This window comes from Ochotona princeps, chromosome 3, assembly GCF_030435755.1.
Source record: "Ochotona princeps isolate mOchPri1 chromosome 3, mOchPri1.hap1, whole genome shotgun sequence".
In the NCBI taxonomy this organism is placed as follows: domain Eukaryota; kingdom Metazoa; phylum Chordata; class Mammalia; order Lagomorpha; family Ochotonidae; genus Ochotona; species Ochotona princeps.
Window position 1 is genome coordinate 4,790,995 of NC_080834.1, and position 21,094 is coordinate 4,812,088.

General features: G+C 43.9%; 1 protein-coding gene across 1 annotated transcript in view; it reads right to left on the reverse strand.

Annotated features, from left to right (window-relative positions):
* SLC9A9 (solute carrier family 9 member A9) overlaps nucleotides 1-21,094 on the reverse strand; it is a 574,162-nt gene that overhangs the window by 528,826 nt on the left and 24,242 nt on the right. The window contains exons 3-4 of the mRNA XM_004597757.3: nucleotides 3,339-3,416; nucleotides 1,808-1,884 (exon numbers count right to left, since the gene is read on the reverse strand). Coding sequence (XP_004597814.2) covers nucleotides 1,808-1,884; nucleotides 3,339-3,416 — 155 coding nt within the window. The remainder of the gene's footprint in view (nucleotides 1-1,807; nucleotides 1,885-3,338; nucleotides 3,417-21,094) is intronic.

Sequence of the window (21,094 nt, forward strand, 5' to 3'; positions counted from 1 at the left end):
GACTCTCCCATCTTCAAGTAATGCATCTCCAATGCTTTCCTTTTCCTTGTTAGATCAGGCCCTGACATCTGTAATTTGCCTCTCCCGTTCGCCCTTCACCCTGACAGCCCACCTTCAGAAGACAGCCCATGTTGTATGCAGTTGAGGCAAAGGGTAAGGTCATAAAGCTTTCTCAGAACTACAGTGCCATGCAAATTACTTTTCCTAATAAATTCTTACTTGTAATCTTTTAATCATACATCTCAAAGACTCTTGCCAGCTTTGAAATGTAAATATTAAGTAGTGGTTAACCAACAGAACAGAAAAATCCTCCCAGAACATGCTTTCTGAAGGATCAAGTACACTGTTCAGTCAGGTCACAATCAGGTTCAATGCCACGCGGGCGTCCAGAGTGGATGAGGCTCTGTGTCTCCATCCTTCAAGTCTTTAACATCACGTGCGGAATATGTTGCTTTTTCATTGCCTTTGCGACTCTGGATATTTTCATATAATTTAGTTCAAGGTGTTCGAGGCTCAGCTCAAAAAAAAGTTAGGCAAAGCGTTCAACATAAACCAGCCCCTGCTTTTAGGTTCCAGTAAGGACATACCCTGGCACCTCTGCAGCCTGCTACAAGATCACACTAAAGCCTTCATACGAGCAGGGCTGGAGGTGTGACTAGAGTGTTTCCAGTATCAGTCTCTTATGTTGTGATTACAACAGCTGTAGGCACTAAAAATCAAGGTAGAGTTGACCATATCAGACAGTCTAAGACGTCTACATCATCATTCTAATTGCAGTTACACATTTTTTCAAAAAGGTTTATTTATTTTTGTTGCAAAGTCAGATATATGGAGAGGAGGAGAGACAGACAGGAAGACCTTCCACCTGCTGGTTCACGCCCCAAGAAGCCACAATGGCCAGAGCTAAGCCAATCTGAAGCCAGGAGCCAGGAGACTCTTCTGGATCTCCCACATGGGGGCAGGGTCCCAAAACTTTGGGCCGTCTTCGACTGTCCTCCCAGGCCACAAGCAGGGAGCTGGATGGGAAGTAGAGCCGCCAGGATTAGAACGGGGACCCATATGGGATCCTGGCATGTTCAAGGTGAGGACTCCAGCCACTAGGCTACCGTGCCGGGCAAGTTGGACATTTTTTTGTGCAGTGAAGTTTAATGTATTGCATTGGGTTATAAGTGAATTGGATTGGTTTCATCACATTGGATCCTGTTTTGCTTTATAATAAGCTGCAAGCCAGAGTCTATGGAGTTCGATTCAGGGTTCAGAGCATAACTAATAAAATATAATGAAGGTGGGGCTGGGGAGAGTCTACTGTATTGTACAGCGTGCCGGCTTTCCCGCATTGAACAACTCTGCGGATACTGGGACACATCTGTTTCAGGTTGCTTCCCTGTAAATTTCCCCTTGGAGAGATAGCCTTTGACATAGAGTTACTACTGTACCCTTGTCCAACTCAAGCAAAATCCCAGCAAAGAAAATGGGAAGAGGATGCAGGGTGCCTCTGCTTTGTTGAAACTTAAAGGAAACAGCCAATGCAAGGTGCTTCATGGAACTCGCGCCAAACCATACACTCTCCTGAAGTTCAGAAGACTGACACCTGGCAGTCCGATGACCTTGGCTTCCATTTGAAGCCTTATGTTTATCAGCAAACACAGAAGCTTTGGAATCATGTCGGAAATGTGTGTTCAAATATGTGAATTCCAGAACATACAGACAATTTTCCGGTCGGTTGCGAGTACAGGAAGCGTGTCCTCCCTCCCACAGACCAGGCTCACCACTGGCCCCTAGAATTTGAGCTCCAAATGTCACTTACCCTATGACAATGCATGAGACGGCAGTCCCCAAGAAGGCGTATGTTAAAATAGATCCTAAGTTTTGAAAAAAGTGTCTCTGGAGAGGAAAAAAATAGATTGTATAGAGTACATCAGCCTTTTTTTCTCTTAGCGTAACAGAAAATATAAAGAAACGCATGCATTTCACAAACCCTCCCTTGCTTCACTGTTCAGAGAAATCAATCCAAGTCATCTTTTGCCAAAACAGATTTCACTGATTTATGCAATAAAAAGGTAAAAGCAACGAAACAGGAAGAAAGTAAAACATGCCCATCTGGAAGCTTACAGTGTAGGATGAGAGAAACACCTACCAGAACGAATTGGGTCCAAGAGGGGGGGAATGGCTCAGGGCAGAACTCATGAAGGACCTCGGACAATTCAGGGAAGACACTATTTTCAAGCTATTTACTTGTAAATATAACCCCTCTAAAATACTATTTTAAGATTATCAGTTGCCTGTTGACTTTTATTGGGTCTCTGACATCTGCAACTTATGAATGTAACGAAGCCAAATTTAAACAGCAATTGACTTGGCTTTACTGAATCAGACACGAAATGATGCCTGGTACTGGGACAGGAGATGAGTCGGAAGATGAACTTAATAAATCCAGCCTTCACTCGAGTGGCTGTTCAGGAAAACTTCCGGTCCTTCACACAGGACCTGAATGGCCAGAACTGACAGCAAGACGGAGCCTGAAGAACGCAAGCTAATCAGGTCCATGCTGAGCAGGCTGCCTGGCTGCTGGAGGCCGTGGGCAGCCCAGGGGAGCAGGGCCCCTGGCTGTGCACTGCTCCATGGAGGAGAGCAGCTTGTTTTCTTTATCTCAGGATCCCATGGGCACAGGGGACATCAGCACTGAACGCTAGTTGCGTGAAATGCTAACTTGCAAAACATGCAGTGAGCCTGTGCCCAAGAATTGCCAGGTGAGGGCACAGAAAGAGCCCTTGTCGCTCTCCCAGAGGACCACGAGCTTTCCTGATTTGGCATCTCCTGATGGATAAACCCAATGGGAACTAACTGGTGAACCTTTGTTTAGACTCGCACAGGATAAACCACGGGACAGAAGTATGATGCAAGCCCCATTACGCTATTTTACGATTTTCTAGGTGCCACGTTAAAACAAGAAAACATGAAACTGATTTTGATGCCCCACTTACCTCAATACGTCTAAAATACTATCATTTAAACATGAGATTAACACAAAATATTACAGAGGTAACTTTACATTCCTGTTCTCAATACAATTCTTCAACATCCAGAATGCTTTTATGATTCAAGCGCATCTCAGTTCAACTAGCCATTGTCATAAGAGCTCAGAACTGCACCTGCGTAACAGCCTGGTGTCACATAGGTTAGGCCCACGAGGATCGAAGCATGTTGGATTTTTATCACAGAATCTAAGGCAATGATGTTTTTACTAAGCAAGCAAGCCCATGAAACAATAACTGCTTTTTCATTAGTGCTGGTAATAGCTTTTCTTAGTAACAAAAGAAGAAAAACATCATGTTTACCTTCTTCAGACTGTAGCCGGCATGAAATATAATTGGTGGCAGCAAAACATTGAAGAATATCTCTGGGTCAAATGTCATCTGCCAGAAAAGACAAATGCACAGTTAGAAAACTATCTGGGCCATTAAGAACGCACTGGAGATGTGCGCGGTGATGTATCTCTACCCTCAAATGAAAAGACTCCCAAGGGAACAGTTACAAACACCTGGACAGTAATGATACTAGATTTTCCAGCTTCACGCACACGTAACAATGCCAGGATCTTAAACTTGCACCTGCTACTACAGGACCACACAACTGTGATAATATGGAGGAAAATGGAGGGAGTGGAAAGTGGGGATGGAGGAAGAGGAGGGAAAAATACCTGTCTCTACCAATCTGAGTCTTGGACAATCATAATTTTAAAGATGAAATTTAAAAATGTTTGACAAGAGTTAACAGCTGCTCCTTCTAGGTTCATCTGAAGTGGTTTTTTTTTTAATTAATTAATTTTATTGGAAAGGCAGATACACACATTGGAGGAGAGACAGAGCAGATCCTCTATCCATTGATTCACTCCTGAAATGACCACAATGGCTGGCACTGTGCCAATCCAAAGCCAGGAGCCAGGAGCATCTTCCGGGTCTCCCATGTGGGTGCAGGGTCCCAAGGCTTTGGGCCGTCCTTGACCGCTTTCTGAGGTCACAAGCAGGGAGCTGGATGGGAAGCGGGACTACCAGGATTAGAAGCTGTGCCCACATAGGATCCCGGCATGTTCAAGGCGAGGACTTTAGCTGCTAGGCCACCATGCTGGGCTCTACATGAAGTGTTTTAGTAGCTATCTAATTAGCACAGATGAAAACAGAAAAAAAATACCAACTTTGAAATTTATAAATATAGTGTAGCAATAAAGTAATATTTTAAATATAAAACCCTATGTACTTCTTATTTGGCTAACAACACTAATAACACCAACAAACTTCATGAAATACAACTAACAACCATAAAAATGCAATGAAATCTAATCTGGGAAGGAAATCATTTATTTTTTATCAGTCATTAATTCCCCACACTTTAATGTTTTATTTTTTCTGGTGAAATGAACTGGTGGTATTCAACTATTTTGACTTCTGACAATGAGTTATTTAAAGTTCTCCCCAAATAACAAATATTGAGAAAATTTTCACTTTCTCTGTGTTATCCTACTCTAAGCTTCTTCATTTTTTTTTTCAAACTCCTTGGAAAAACATACTTAGAAATGAAAGTGAACTTTTCTAACATCTGATGCCTTTTTTTTCCCCCACATATGTTAAGAAAAATTTGGCCCCAAATTTCCAAGGATGACCTGATATGAAGTACAATGAGATGAGAAATTCTCACATCCAACACAGTGTTTGCCATTTGCTGGACCATTTTCTCGAGAAACCTCGTTGAACCTCCGCTTCCCAGACCCTGCACTCCATCTAGTCCTTGCCCTGCTCACCCACCACCATTCAGCTTCCCAACAGAACAGCTGTGGGAAAGCAGAAGACAGGATGCCTCACTCAGTCCCAATGACAATGATTTAGAGAACAGACCAGTGGATGGAAGATCCCTGTCTCTCTGCCTCTTCCTCCCTTTCTATTTCTCTGTCCCACACTCCTCCCTCCCATCCTCTCTACCACTCTGCCTTTCAAAAAAATGAGTAAATGCAGAAAGAAATGATACATGAGAGTGTCATGCAAACATCTGAAAGGTTTTCGTAAGTGCTGTAAAGATGAGAGGCCTTTAATTGTGAGGCTGGAAGGTACTTCAAAAAGTTTGTGGAAAATGTGATAAAACATACGGGCTTGTTTGGCTGAAAACATTTTCGTAATAGTGCCAAACGTGTATTTTGGAAAAACGGCATGATTTCAAAAGTGTTTTTGCACTGGAGAAGCCAGATTTGGATCAGTACCCTGTGCGATAGGGGCGTCCTAAGAGGGATGCGGGCTCTTAAGAGGCAGCTTAACCAGCCCTGCCACAACACTGCCCCTACCTTCCCCTTTCACGCAGGCATTCTTACTCCTTTACCAAGGCTGGACCTTGAAAGTTACTTCCCTGTGAAATCTTTCTGATCTTTAAGTCCAAGTGACCGTGTTTTCTTCTGTACCTTTTCAGCACACTGAACCCTCTGTGGAGAGTCCTGCGACCCAGAACAGACTTCGTATGAACACTGGTTTGTTTTTGCATGTTCCATGTTCCTCGAGGAGCTTATCCAGGACCCTGCGGATGGCTCTGTCAATGCTGCACCACCGGCATTCCTCCCAGTGCCTAGCATGTTGTTAAAGAAACATTTGCTCAATTGTAACACAGAAGTCAATTGGTGAGTCAAATCTGTTTAAGTGGAATGGGATGATTCTTGCATCACAGGTCAATTTTCTTTGAGTAGAAATTAAGGAAAGCCTCTTCTGGTTGCGCTCTCCACCTGGGCCTCCCGAGGCTTCTCAGCCTTTCCTTTGCCATAACGATGCTCTCACTCTCCAAATCTAATCAGTATTTCATTAACATGTAATCCATTCATATGCAGTGGAGGTATGTGGAGCCAGGTTGTCTCCCACACCGCAGTTAGCACCCACGGGAGCCGCATGGCCTTGTGGCCCCGTTCTTGCCCTGAGCGCTCCGCAGCACTCCCGGATCTCTCCTTGGCCCACTCGGCGCTGTTCTTCCATATCTCTCGCCCCCACCTTCCATACTTTAAAACCATCAGAAGTGGGATGTGATGGGGCCAGCTTTCATCTTGTCTCCTGAGGCCTCGGGGACCTCCAGGCACTGGCCTGGGCACAGACAGGCTGACTTTGGGTAGGTGAGGTGTAATGGCCTGGTCCCAATGAAGCTGAGATTGCGGAGAGATGGAGCTGCAGAGAGAAACAGCCCTGGGCTGGCAGATATGCCAATAGGGACTGGCAAGATACACCAACAGGGGCTGCGACTGGCCTGAGGAAGCAACTGATCAGTGCCTTAAGAGAATTACGTGACTGACTGCCAAGCAACCCTGGTAGAAGAAGATGTGGGCTTGGGGAGAAGAGAGTATTTCCCAGGTTTGCAGGGAGACAGAGAGGGCAGTTTGGCAGATGGGATGCTAGGAAGAAATCAGTCCCAGGATTTTTGCACAAGTAATTAAGAAAGCCCAAATTTCATAGCTGCTCATCAGAGCATCTCTGACTGACATCTAGGAAACACTTTATTACTTACATATTTTATTTACTGTTAAAGAAAACAGTTTCGCTATCACACACTATCTAGAAAATATACTATGGCACAGACACCGTGAAACACCTGCTATTTCCTCTGTTGGATCGGCTCATTCACAAACCTGCGCAAGCAAATCCACGGAATGCAATGACCAATGGAGAAAGCGAAATCAATGACTTTCCCATGCCATACACAAAGCCAACATGTTGCAGTAGTTTAGTTTTCAGAAAATCTGTTTCATTCCACCCAGCTTCCCAGTTCATAAGTTATTGTGGGTCGTGAGTACATTTAATCTTGGCCTGAGAGTTTTATGATGGATTTCAGTGAGAAGCATTCATTTGGGGGATGGAAGCGCTTAGCTCCCTCTTCTCCGGCTTTTAAACCATAAAAACCAAGGCAATAAGTTAACAGGAAAACAAATCATTCAAAGGTGTGATTTCAGGCTAATGTTACCATGTGTGTGATCTGGAGCAGCGTAGAGGGATAAGCGCTCAGAGCCAAGCTTCCTGGGTTCGAATCCTATGCGTGCTCTTTTTCTATTTTAACTCTTCGTGCCCCCATTGTCTCATCCTTACAAAGAACACCAGTGATGTGGAAACCACATCGGAAGGTGATTTCAAGCATAAGGACTGAAAGAATGAATATTTGTAAAGCTTTCCTGTCAATGGCTAATATCTAGTAAGCACTATTTTCAAAAGATTTATTTTTGTTTGAAAGGCAGAATTACGGACAGAAGCAAAGAGAGAGAGATTCCATGTGCTGGTTCACTCTCCAAATGGCGCCAGTGGCCAGAACTGAGTTATTCTGAAGCCAGAAGCGAAGCAAATTCTTCCAAGTCTCCCATGTGGGTGGGCCTGGGTCACCATCCACTGCTTCCAGGACATAAGCAGGGAGCTGGGTTGGAAGTGGAGCAACTGGGACATAAACCAGTATACCCCATAGGATGCCAGCACCACAGGAAGAAGCTTAGTCTACCGTGCCACAGCACTGGCCCCCTAAGTAAGCACTTTTTACAAATGTATTATTGAATAATAAAATATGTGAACAAATATTTTCAGGTTTTACTATTTTTTTTACAAACCATCCATTATTGAGACGATTATACAATCATGTGAAATGTACATGAAACCTTAATTTTCTAAGTTTATTCCTTTTGCTAAGATGATCATAAATGTCATGATGGGCCTCTTTTTAGAAGGCTTCTTTGAGAGTGTGCTAATTGCATATTTGAAAATGTTTAGCACAGAGGCATCTGAGAGCTGGAGGAGCAAAGCAGGGCAGCTAGAGTCTTCAGGAGGAGAGAGACAGTATGACAGCCTCCTGGACAGAAAACCCCTTGCCTTCGCAGCTTTCCCGAAAAAACAAACAAACAAACGTAGAAACAAACAAACAAAAACCTGGGTTACTCACTCACCAGGAACATTTCAATAATCAGAATGCCCCAATCCCCAGCATGCAGGGTAACAAATGTGCCATTGAATTATATCTTCTGGAGCAGCCAGATAAAACCGGCAGGCTGGGAAGAGCATGTGGCCGCGAGGACTGATTTGTGTACACAAAACAGATTTGTGTTCCTTTCAGTCTTGCTGCAAGCTAGGAGCTGCTAAATCAGACTTCTGGGAGAAACTCCAAACCCAGATAATTTCTCATAAAGGCTGGAGCTGCCGCTGTAGCAACCTCCAGATGGGAATTCCACTTGGCATTTTCCCCAGACTGGGTGTTCAAATCCTACCTTGGAGGTAAGGTTGCTTTCAAGGCAGGGCCAATGAAAACGTCTTCATTGGAATGTGAGAGGCCAAAGCGAATCTAAGCCAATGAGAGAACGGGGAGAGCAAAAAGCTGAAAAGGTTCTGGCTAAGGCACCTCCATTAGCCTTTGAGAGATCCATCTTAGGGGCAGGCATTTGGCCCAGAGTTGTAGAAGTGTCACCTGGAACACCTACATCTCCTGGTGGAGAGCCTGGGTCTGAGCCTTCACTCCACATCTGATCGCAGCTTTTTGAGGACGTGCACTCTGGCTGGTGGCAGCTAACAGCTCCAGGCCATGGGTCCCTGCTGGCCAAGTGGGAGACCCAGATTTCGTTCCAGCCTGTAGCTTTGACCTGGTACAGCCTCCGCCCCAGCTGTTACAAGCACTGAAGGAGAGAACCAGCAGAGAGGTGATAGCTTGTCTGTTTCTCTCTCTCAACCTTTCACATAAATAAAAATAATCTGCTAAAAAGATAAGAATCTTATAGGCAATGAAGACCCAACAGAACTTTTCTCAAAGATGTACAATATGCTGGCCACTGGGCACAAGGTCTCTTGAGCTCTTCAATAGTAGCTAATGTAACTCAAGATCTGACTATTATTTTAACACCAGGGGCTCAGGACAATTGGACAGAGTATTTATAAACAATCACTGGAATTTATACATCATATGATATTGGGTTTCTTTAATTAAAAAATCTTATTGATGATATTATAGATATTTATGGGGTAGAATATGACATTTCCTTTTACTCCCTTCATGCTCCTAGAAGGATTGTTTAAAAATATTAGAACATTGATTTAGCCATATTCATTTCATATGTAGCTATTTCACACATATACATATATACTGTTTTTCTTGAAAACAAGGCTATTAATAGCACATACATGGGATTCCTGACATTTGCAACAAAATGGTCAGAGCCTGTGTTTTTACTTACATATCACACAGAAAATAATATATAGACAAAGTATACAAGTTTTGTAGATACCATGTAACTAGTTACCACTGCTGTCTTCACGGAATTATACCGTCTATATGATGGTATACCCCCCTTTCCTCACTTGGGATCAGTGTCGTAAATCCCACTTCATTTTAAAATGGTTTTTCACACCACATAAGACGTGGCTAATTTGGAGCAACAGACCGCTACTTTTGAGGTGGAAGCATTTTGCGTTTCAACAAAGCAGGACAATTTTTAAACACTAGGATTTTTAAAGACTAGAATTCAATTCTTAAAGACGTATTTATGGGGAGAGAGAAACATCAATATTTTCATATAGCTACAGCAAGTTTTAAATATTATCTCACGTGAGGCACCAGTATTTGGGCCAGCAACGGCCCAGACATATATTCACACAATTATAAAACCTCCCAGAGTAGAAAAGAAATGCATGAAAGTTAATTTCCAAATTTCGCAGAAAGCTATAGACATAAAAAATTTCCTTTGTGCCTGGGCATTAAACGACTAAATATGACTTATAAAAGATAACATGCCAGTGTTCTGCTCAACTATTAAATCAATAATCATGACAAAAAACACCTGTACGAGACTGGGACTTGTGTGGTATATTTCTCCCAAAAAGGTCTTTGAAAAATACTGTTCCATTGATTCTGACAACGGTCCTGAGCGGTAGCTGGCAGATGCAATGATCCTCATTTTCCAGACATAGGAAAGAAATTACCAGCAAGGGCAGTGCCAGTCAATGAGACAAGGCCATCACTGGGAGTTGGGTACATATGCACGGGCAACCCAAATGTTGACTTTGCAAGGGACCACCAGGCAAACCTAGCCACTTGAAACAAGATTTAGGAGTGTTCAGCGGAAGTCAGGACTAATAAGGGTTTTGTTATTTGGGCAACTGCTGATTCCCCTGGAAGAATAAAAATGAACAAAATTGTGCATTGACACTTTATGCTTTAAAAACAAGCCTCTTCTTGCTGCAAAGAAATTGAAGATACTTTACAGCAGTGTGCGTGGATTCCATAGGGCTATAGCTGAAGGCAGAAAAAGGGCACTGTTTAATTCCAGTACGAGGCATTGAGATCCGCTGTAATTCAGTTTTCCAGCGCAGAGACATGCTCCGAGTTTGCTAAGCCTGCAGCAAGGCTTGCTATTGGGCCCGGCGGTGTGGTCTAGCGGCTAAAGTCCTCGCCTTGAACGCGTCAAGATCCCATATGGCTGCCGGTTCTAATCCCGCTGACTCCACTTCCCATCCAGCTCCTTGCTTGTGGCCTGGGAAAGCAGTCGAGGACGGCCCAATGCTTTGAGATCCTGCTACGGATCAGCACAGCACTGTCCCTTGTAGTCACTTGGGGAGTGAATCATCAGACGGAAGATATTTCTCTCTCTTTCTCTCTCCTCCTCTCTGTATATCTGACTTTGTAATAAAGATAAATAAATCTTAAAAACAAAAAAGGCTTACTATTGCCAGCAGCACATGAGCTGGCTTTGGAAGGACAGGTTGGCATCTCGCCATGGTGCACCAACAGGCACTTTGCCTCTTTTGGGAACAACAGGTGAGCATCCCCCAAGCCATAGAGGAAATCATTAGCCCCTAGAGAGAGTTACAGGTGCAGTGGGCATCGAGTAAATTAAAAACACGCCTGATATAATACAGTAAATGTAAATATATTGCCAAGTGAAATATGAGATTCATGTATATTCTAATCTTAATCTTCTAAATGTTCTTTTATTTATTTGAGAGAAGAGACAGGGTTCCCACCTGCTGGTTCATTTCCCAACCTCCTACAAAGGCTGCCCTGCTCCTCTAATGTGGGATGTGGCCATCTTAGCCACTAGGCAAATGTCCACCCCTATACGGCTTTTTTTCAATATTTATTGACTTTTAAAATTTATTGAAAAAGGAAAAGGACAGAGATCTTCCATCTGCTGGCTCACTCCCAAATGTCTACAACAGCTGGGACTGGTCCAGCCTAATGCCTGGAACCATAATCTTCAGTCCGGGTCTGCACTACAGGTGGCAGGGATTCAACTGCTGGAGTTTTCATCTGCTACATTCCAGGATACACATTAGCAGGAAGCTGGATCTGGGAGCTGAGCTGGGGTTTGAACTCAGGAACTTTCCTACCGGTTGCAAGAAATGAGATGCCAACTGCCTGCTCCTGCATGCAATTTTGAGACTTCAATGAAAACTTGACTTACTGCTATGCCTCATATGTCTTGACTTACTATGCATTATATGTGTGGAACACACACAGCTCAATGACGTCTGTTTCCTGCACTCTGTTCCAAGTGATACTTTGAGAGGCTCAAGAATGCTTAACGAAAATGCCTGAGTACTAATTACATGAAACTGAACTAGCCACTTACTAGTCTGTCTTATCATTTGGACTACAGGCATGGAAATGCTATTTTGTAGAGTTGTTTGTCAACAGTCAATGTAATTACTTTAAAAGGTTCTCTTTGGTGTTCAGCCCTATTTCTCAAGAACAGTTCACTGATCTTGAATCCAAGTGATAGCAAAGGTTGAGGTGATGGTTTGGGGGTCAGAAAACAGAAGGCATCCTTGAAGCATGGACAGACAAGCAGCAGTTCTCTAAGGTTGCTGGGGGAGTTTGGCCCCACCGGGGGGACCGTCAGAGTGTGAGCCCCTCTCAAATAACGTCGAGATGGCTTACACTTTGTTCATTCAAACATGGAGATGAGTTGAGCTACTTTGCACAAGCAAGATAAAATAATAAAACGGCTATTGGGAGTATAAATATGTGTGACCACTAAGAACGGTAGGTTGGCCAGAATCTTCAAGAAATTGACTGTTCTACACTATTTGCTTCAGAAATATCAGAGAAGGTACCTGCAAATGTAAAGGAGCTTCCAGAAGTTCACAGGAAACACATACTATGAAACAGTGCCTGAATTTCAAACTTTTTTCACCAAACGTAAACTTATCTTTTACTTCCTTTTCCCATGAACTATATGTGAGGGAGTGGTGTGGAGTTAGAACCTGAATAAGACCAATTTTGGCCCCTAAGGGAAAAACTCCGTAGCTCCCCCAAAGCTGTACATTTTAGTCATTGGTTTTGTTTGTTTGCTTGCTTTGAAAAGCAGAGACACAAAGCTCTCACCATAATAGGGTTAGGGTCGATCTGGAAGGGAGGAGCCAAAAGCTTAGTTCAGTACTCCCATGGAGGCAGGGTCTCGGGCATTTGAACCATGGCCAGCTGCTTCCTCCCAGGCCTGCCTTAACAAGAAGCAGGAGTCAGGATTCAAATCCTGGAGGCAAACCCAGGAGCGCAAAAAAGGGAAAGGAGAGGAAGTGCAGGAAAAGAGGCCACCGCACAATGAGAGAGCAGCCAAAGATGAAACGACAATCAAGGAAAAGCAGAATGTAGCCTGGGACCAGACAGCTGGAGGGAGGGAAGCGCAGGCAGGAGCTGTCTTCCTGAGGCAGGGCTGCCAGGCTCCTCAACAGAACCATCATGCCCAGTGAAACTGCCTTTAGCTGCACCAGCACTTTCTCTGACTCATCCCTCAGGCCTGCACTGGCTGCAGCTTTCTCCCAGTCACTCACAGGGATCTGAAATGTAATTAACACAAAGAGGGACAAGAATGCAAAGCCCTGAAGTGAACCAACAACACCTTCTCCCAGACTGCTAGGAGAGGACTGGGGAAAAGATGATGCCAGGTACCTCCCCCGATATCAGCTGCTACACAGGGGAGAATCGAGGAGAAAATAACACAATTCATACTCAAGAAGTGAATCCCTTTTTTTTTTCAGTTGGCTTCAACTAAGAAGTGAATGCAGGGGTGTAAACTAAGGGCAAGGAGAGTGGTAAGAGAGCAGGACCCAAGGCCTCCAAAGTATTGCTGGGGAGAGGCTTTGGGCAGCATGCTCAGGAACATGCAAGCAGTGGGGAGGAAGCAGAGAGGACTTAGGGCTTCCTTCGTTTGTCCTGGTGTTTGCCACTGAGCCCTTGTTCTGGCAGGCACTCGTAGGACAGGGCTTGCAGCATGTGGGCTGCTGTTCAACAAACCCCTGTGGGTCTCCAGGCAGGGTTGAGCTGCCTGAAAGGTCCAGCTAGGGGAGTGTGGGAAGAGGTGGCAGTTGCTCCAGGCGCCTGCCATGCCTGCCCTCCCGCTCCTGGCTGGCCTCCTCCACCTTCACCTGTTTAACCTCCTGGCCAACTGTGTCAGGCATGCGTCCAGTGAAGGCTGCCTCTGTTGGAAATCCTTTGCAACCCACGGAGATCAAGGCAAGCGTGCGGGCTCCGGGGCACACAGAGGCAGCACAGAACGGGGAAATCCTGAGCCCCAGAGGTTTCCCTTTCACACCCTTGATCTGGATTTTGCTTCTAAGAAGTTTTAAATGATGAATCGGAGTTGAAGTCTTCCTTGCACTCCTCCCACAAAGGCACCAGATGTCCTAGCTTTGTGTGACTGCCATTGCCCTGCGCCTTTAAGTGTGGACCGCCCGGCAGTCCATCAGTCATGACTAACGTAGCTTCTAATTCTGCAGAAATTTCATCATCAAGGTCTTTTTGTGTCCTGCTCTTAGAAACATAGGAACAACTCCAAAGTCAAGTGCTTCCCGTTACACTGATTATTTAAAAGTCTGCAAAAAGATTCAGTTATGAATGCTAGATTAATAAAGCAAGTTAACAAGTTCTCCAGCTGGTTTACGCCACACAGAAAAAAAAAAAAATATATATATATATGTTTAAAAAAGATGTTGGAAATTTAGCAAAACCTACCATGAAATACTGTGAGATTATCTAGTTTTCAAGGTAATAATACTTACCTATCCTAAAATGAACATCTTGTAAAGTTATCATGTAGGAAATTGTATCACAAATATAATAGAGCCACTTAATGAAGTTCTTAAAATAACAAATTATGAACATCTGAGTTACAATGAAACCTTTAAAAAGACCAAAGCTTAATGAAAAGTAAAAGATAAAATATAAGGTGATTTAAGGAATGAGACCCCATATTTGTTATGATTTTTTTAAGTGTTATTAAAAATCTCAAAGGGCCTGATATAGAATTTGGCAGGTGAGCAAGAAACGCGCATTGAATGGTCAATTCCTGCAATACTCTCAATCTACTGAGTTACCAAAAAATTACTGCAAGACTGTCATATCCCCTAACTAAAGCAGAATTACAGATGCTAATGGTTACAATTTGTGCATCAAAGTTCGTGGAAGGAAAACTAATTTACAGGGAAGTGGTTATTAGGGACCAATATAAAAAATACAACATAATTGTCATTGAGGACTTGTGGGAATATAATACCCTGGCACTGATTACTTTTTAAAGTAATTTAAATTCTAGGCAGCAGAAACATGCTACAACATTTTACAAGCAAAAATGATAGCTGTGACACTGGCATTTTGTTACAAGTAAATCGTGTTTACAGGTGGATCATTGAATCAAAACATTTATGCAATTCTAAAGATTTAACCTGGTAGCAAGGTGTTCTGGGAAAGAATATGGAACTTGGTGGAAACACGAGTCCTGCTTTAGGTCAACATTGATGACGTCATCAGGGCTATCGGAACCTCAGCTGTTTCTTTGTCACAGTGAAAGCTGTTTGCCCCTTGCAATCTCGGTGAACCTGAACAGGACAATGCAGTAGGTAACATCCTGGCAAAGGAGAAAGAACTGCCAGTGTTAGGATTCGAGACGAGCTGGCACTCAGGATCCCTCTCCCTAGCTCCCAATCTGATATATTTATCACGTGCCGATGAATCCTACTAACCAATAGCAAAGTGCCACTGATACTTCGACAAAGCTGTTACAGGTTTTGTACTGTCCTTCTATAGAGCACCGCTGGTGTCTTCCCCAGAGTTCTTTGATCTAAGTACTGCGGGCACTTCAGTTTTCTAGGTGTAGAGCCAAGGTTCAGAGTTATTTGCCTAAAGGCACGTCTTTGTGGGTAGCCAAGGACTGACCTCAAACTGCAAGCCCGAGTCTTTGCAGCTAACAATAACACAATAAAGCTGACCGATTCATACATTTTGAGCACATAGTATGAGCCAGGTTCTGTTCTGAAGGTGTTCACAAACTGTCTGCAGTTCACAATAGCCTCACAGAGTAACTAGGACTAACCCATTTAACCAGTTCAGACACTCGAGCATAGGAAACTTAGTATCTCGTTCCAGATCACACTAGATCAATGGTATTTCAAGCAAGATCCACATTAACCGCAACATCCCATTTGTCACCTATGGGTGGGTTCAGGTCACCCACAGCACTGACGAATACATTCTCAATAGCTGCAAATATGTAAAGGATGCTTCTAGCTTCCTGATGATTGGTCCAGCATGATGCCAGTGATGGGTAGTCTATATTTCACCTATGGTTCCTGATGCAGGAGAACCCACCTGTGCCATCCTGTGACTCGACTAAGGTAGCTGTTCATTCTGGTCTGAATAGATAAGTTCCAGGCAGTGCTCACTCTCCTGGTCCAATTATTCATAGTTCAGCTTTCTCTCCTACTACCTTCCTTCCCTGCCCTACTCCCAACCTTCAACCCATGAGTCCCAAAATCTGACTTAGAATAGAATTTCCTACAGTTTCTGGTCTTCTAACAGACTGACTAGTTGGGTGGGTTGCCATTGGCACTTGTAGAGCTGCCCTTCACATTAGAGATTATGATATGCCTCTCTTCTAAGCCTGGCATGAGCCAGAGGAAGAAAGCAGAGGCATGGACTGGACCTTGCCTCCCACCTCACCGAGAGCCATTTCTTTCTCAGGCCCCTGTGCATCAAGAATGACTCTACCCCCCACCCACCCCCTGCCCCATCTGGTATAAATCTTAACCTGGGTCAATACAAGAGGCAAAGAAATCATGCCTTACAATTTTTCTAAGTTTGCCTGATCTTTATCAAGCCTTAGCCATGGGCCTGGTGTAACACAAGACCTCAGCCAGGAGCCACTGACCTGGGGAAGCTGGGGCAAGGACTGGGTCAGCAAGAAACACAGGCAAGTGAGGGGATGGGGGACAGTGGCAGATGTTGACATCAGCAGAAAGGATCACTTTATCTGAACGTGACACGTTTCTCAGGTGTGTTCAACACTGAAAAATAACACCAAACTTCCTCCACCCCACACACCTCCGACTTGGCCCTCCAAAGGAAGAATTCATATCCATGAGAGGCAGACAGTAAGGAACGGGAAAAGGAATCAGACAAGATTTACAGCACACCTGTCACTAAATAGAAATTCCCTTACTTAGTTCTGAGGAGCAACCTTCCAAATTAAAGATGACGAATCCTGGTTTTATAGATAAGAAAGGATATGATCAGGGAAGTGAATTGTCCAGGCGTCTCAGTACTGGAAGAAGCAAAGGAGAAATTTTTATCCTAACTGCAAACCTTATGTGATGTTCTATGTCACCTTCAAGGTAGCAGAGTTTAAGATGAGGAAGTGACTCTCTTAATAGTAGAACTCTTTTTTTTAAGGTTTATTTATTTTTATTGCAAAGCCAGATATACAGAGAGGAGGAGAGACAGAAAGGAAGATCTTCTGCCCCCCGATTCACTCCCCAAGTAGCTGCAATAGCTGGAGCTGCACCAATCCAAAGCCAGGAGCCAGGAGCCTCTTCCAGGTCTCCCACACAGGTACAGGGTCCCAAGGCTTTGGGCCGTCCTTGACTGCTTTCCCAGACCACAGACAGGGAGCTGAATGGGATGTGGGACTGCTGGTATTAGAACTGACACCCCTATGGGATCCTGGCATGTAGAAGGCAAGGACTTCAAATGCTAGGCTACCATGGCAGGCCCTTAACAGTAGAATTCTAAGACAACATTTATAGGAAGGTAGACTTTCTGGTGAAGTGAAAACAAGATGTATAGATACTTTCAGTTCTGCTAGACATGCAGTTAAGTGACCATATATTCAGTTGTGTGCTTGTAAACCAGCACTTGCAAGGAAAACAGACTCAAACAAATCCCACAAGCCCAGATGTGTACAACTTGCTCAGTTTCTGTGATATAAGTACTCCTACTGTGGTCCACCTCCAGCTCCCTTGCTACCCCATCCTCTGCATGTGTGGCACACAGCCAGCTTGGGAGCCAGGGCTCTGTCTGCTGTAACACACTGCTCATCTGATTTTACTCCAAGTTATTATTTAGGCACCAATCTTGGATATGAAATCCACAGACTCTTCCCAGCCTGTGGAAGGATAGTGTGTGTGCTCTGTTAGTATGCAAATTGCCCTTAAGGGAGGCCCTTGTTGCACCTGCTGCTGAGAGTGTGATGAGCCCCTGCAGGACTTGCCAAAAACTTAAGGGAGCCCCTTCACCCCAAATCGCATCCCTCTCCAGTGTGGCCCCTCTCCCAGGTCAGAGCAGTTTGCTGTTTCGAAGGCCTGGCTGGGGACTCTGCTCAGGGCTCAGGATGACTCTGAGGCCCAAGCTAGCACCAGAGTTCCCCAAGAGATCTGCCCTCTGTCTTCTTGGCTTTCTGTCCTCTTCCACTCCTAAGTGTTCATCTCAAGGGCATTTCATAAGCATCCTGCTCACCAACCTTCATTTCAGGGTCTGCTGTTTCCTAGGAAACCTGATCTGCTAGGATGAGAAGAAACCTGGCGATCACTGGACACTGCGGGGCAGAGAACTTAGTAAATCAGTGCCCAAGTAGCCTGGTGCTCAGAAATGGGTCTGAGAGCTGTATCCAGGAGACTCCCTAACTCATGACTAGCTTGAGTGGCAACAGCAGATAGCTCGGTTCAATGTCCAGCCTTGGGCAAGAGTTTAGCATAACAGCTGAAACGCCCCTTGGTACACTTACCCCCTTGGTACACCTACACCCCACACTGAAGTACCTGAGTATGGGTTCCTGCTCTCCTCCAGATTCCGGATTCCAAACTCCTGCTAATCATGTAGACTCTGAGAGGCAGCAGGTGATGGTTCAAGAAGTCAAGGTCCCGTACCCATGGAGAGACCTGCATTGAATCCTTGGCTTCCAGTTTGGCCTGGCAACTCAACTGCAGCAGGCATTTGGGGAATCAACCAGTTAATGGTAACTGCCTCTCTCTCTCTCTCTCTCCCTTTCTCTCTCTTTCAAAAAACAATGCCCAGCTTCCTTAGGCCGATCCCTCTGGTGGGTGCTGGCTCTGTGTGAACACTTCTTGGGCTAAGCTTCCTTAAGCTGTTGATGAAGAGCTTCTCGGTGATGTTGGGACTGACATGGGCCAGGAAGCCAGATGGGACTTTATGCACCAGAGAACAGCCATAGTGAATGTGCACTGCCACCTCAGTTTAATATTTTAGAAAAAAAAACAAAGCAAAGGGAAAAAGAAAATTGAAAGATCCATTTTAAGTTTTATCTACTTAGGCTGAAAGGCTGGTGGGTAATCTTTTCCTCCTGCTCCTTGTCTGTTTTCTCTCCCTGCACTCACTCAGCCTCTCTCTCTCTCTTCCTCTCCTTTTGGCCCCCTCCCTCCCTCCCTCCTTCTCCTCTCTCCCTGCCTTGAATGTTCGCCATCTTTCATCCCTACCCAATCACCTGCGGCTGTGATTTGTAACAATTCAGCCCTTTGAGTAGTAAATAGCTGTCATGTTTCACCCACCCACTTTCCCTCTAAAGGAAGTGTGTGATACATGATATAGGTATAAAACAACAACTCATTAAAACACAGCAGAGCAGCAGGAAGAGCATCAAGGCACAAGCAGACGACACACACCTGGTTACATTATCGACCCATTTCTCAAGTCCTCACGGTGTCTAGGCCAGTCATCCAGGAATACGTCCAAATAGATTTGGTTCTAGTGACAGGCATTAATCAACTCATCATAGAAGAAATGATCAGAACTCAACTAAGATAGTGGATAGTTGTACAATAAAATCAATACATCACAGATGAAATTATCAGAATTTAACTAAGCTGGTGAAAGAGGAATGATAAGAAGAGTTATGCAATATGGCATTAGACAACAATTGGATAGTGTGGTCGGGGGTGTGGGCTCATTTAGAAAACAGACAAGTGTTTCCACAAAGAGCATCAGCCATGAAGAATACCTCAGTGTCAGCTCAAGAGCCCATGCCCATGCCAGCACTGTCTCAGGACATAGCGCAGTCACAGGCTATACAATGGGATGTCAGTCAACAAAAGACCATATCCATGAAGGTATATACTGTGGGGTTTAAATGTGTAGTCTAGGTGTAACAGGATAGACTTTCTAGGTGGGTGCAAGTATACTCAACAATGCCAGCATGATGAAACCACTTAACAACACATTCCTGAGAACATGTCTTCATCATTAATCAATGCCTGATTGTATTTGAGGTTTCAGGAAAGATAGTTGAGGGAATGCTCAATAAAGAAATATTGTTAACATGACCAAAGGAGTAAGGAAAACACATATTTTTCAATGACCACATTAAAATCAAGTGGAACCATGTGGAAGGTCCAGACTAAATTCCTGGCTTTTGGTTTCTACGGGATGCTGTAGGGAGCATCTGGGGAGTGAATCAGCAGATAGAAATCTCTCTCAGTCTCTATCTTACAAATGATGTGAAAATATATAAATACATTTTAAGCAGAATATTCAGTCTTCACCCATTTTTGAAGTCATTACAGAGGAGTGTTCTGAAGATAAAATTCAACCAGGGGGAAGGAAAATGTTAAAACAAAGAAATTTTAAGTTCTTAAAAGAAAATCGACAACAGTTCTCTGGATCAAAGTTTAGGATGACAGCAGTGGAATCTGTCCAAATAGATTTATCCCATTGACTGCCAAGTTGAACTCTAGGAGCATCCTGTTAAGAGTCCAGACTTGTCCTGTAGAGAAGCATAAATCACAAAGGCCTTTTCTCTGCAGGATGGAGGAATCATTCACTCCATGTGGCAGGAGCCATGAAGGCGAGAGTCCCCACATACATCTTGTGGTCCAATGACTCTCTCTGGCCAAGCTGTTCCTGTTACTGAAATAACTGTGGTCCCAACAACTAGAACAATCCAGCAATGGAAAAGACTGGAAAGTGTAGAAACGGTTTACAAATAAATAGATGCGAATTAAAACTCTGAACCACCCGAAGAAAAATAAATGAAAAATCCTGATGCTCACTACTAAGATGTTTGGGAAGTGAAAAAAAAAAAAAATAAACAATTTAATTTATTTCCTATATTTAATGCTGGGAAACAGACTTCAATAATGCTTTAGAAACAAAGATGCTTCAGTATAAAACGTCAAATGATCAGTTATTTCTATAAGCAATTCCTTAAAATATCACGAAACCACACAGCATTGTCAACATAATGATATGATCTGTGGTATCGTGTTTGCACTCTCGTAAATGTACTGAAACAACAGCCAGGACTGATTGCTCAGCAGTGGAGCGCACTCCAGAATAACTTCCCTCACCAAGTGGTGGTGTCACTTGTTACACAGGAAGTGAAGACTTGGCAAAATTTACACTCGGCAGTTTCCTTTGACTTGTACATTATAGTCAACTGATTTATCAGTGATAGGAAGTATAAATTTAACTGTGCTGACAACTTTTTGAAAATTTGCTAGATCTGCAAGACCGTCCCAGCTAAACGCCCTGCTGACCCTTTCAGCTCAATATTGTAAACACACAATGTGCTAAATCAATGATGAATAAATTAATGATGAGCTAGATTGATTCATTCACACACTAGTTTTAAAAACATGCTTATGATGTCCCCCTATAAACCAGCTCCCCCTCCTAACTTCTAACTGCCTATTGCTGCCCCATCACCCTTCTAAGTCCAGAAGCCCAGCTGGTCAAAACCCTCGATAGCCTTTCTTCTTCACTTATCTTGCACCTGTGCCTTGACTGTCATTCTAGTTCAGGCTCCATCTGTTTTCTTGCTTTCACTCCTGCC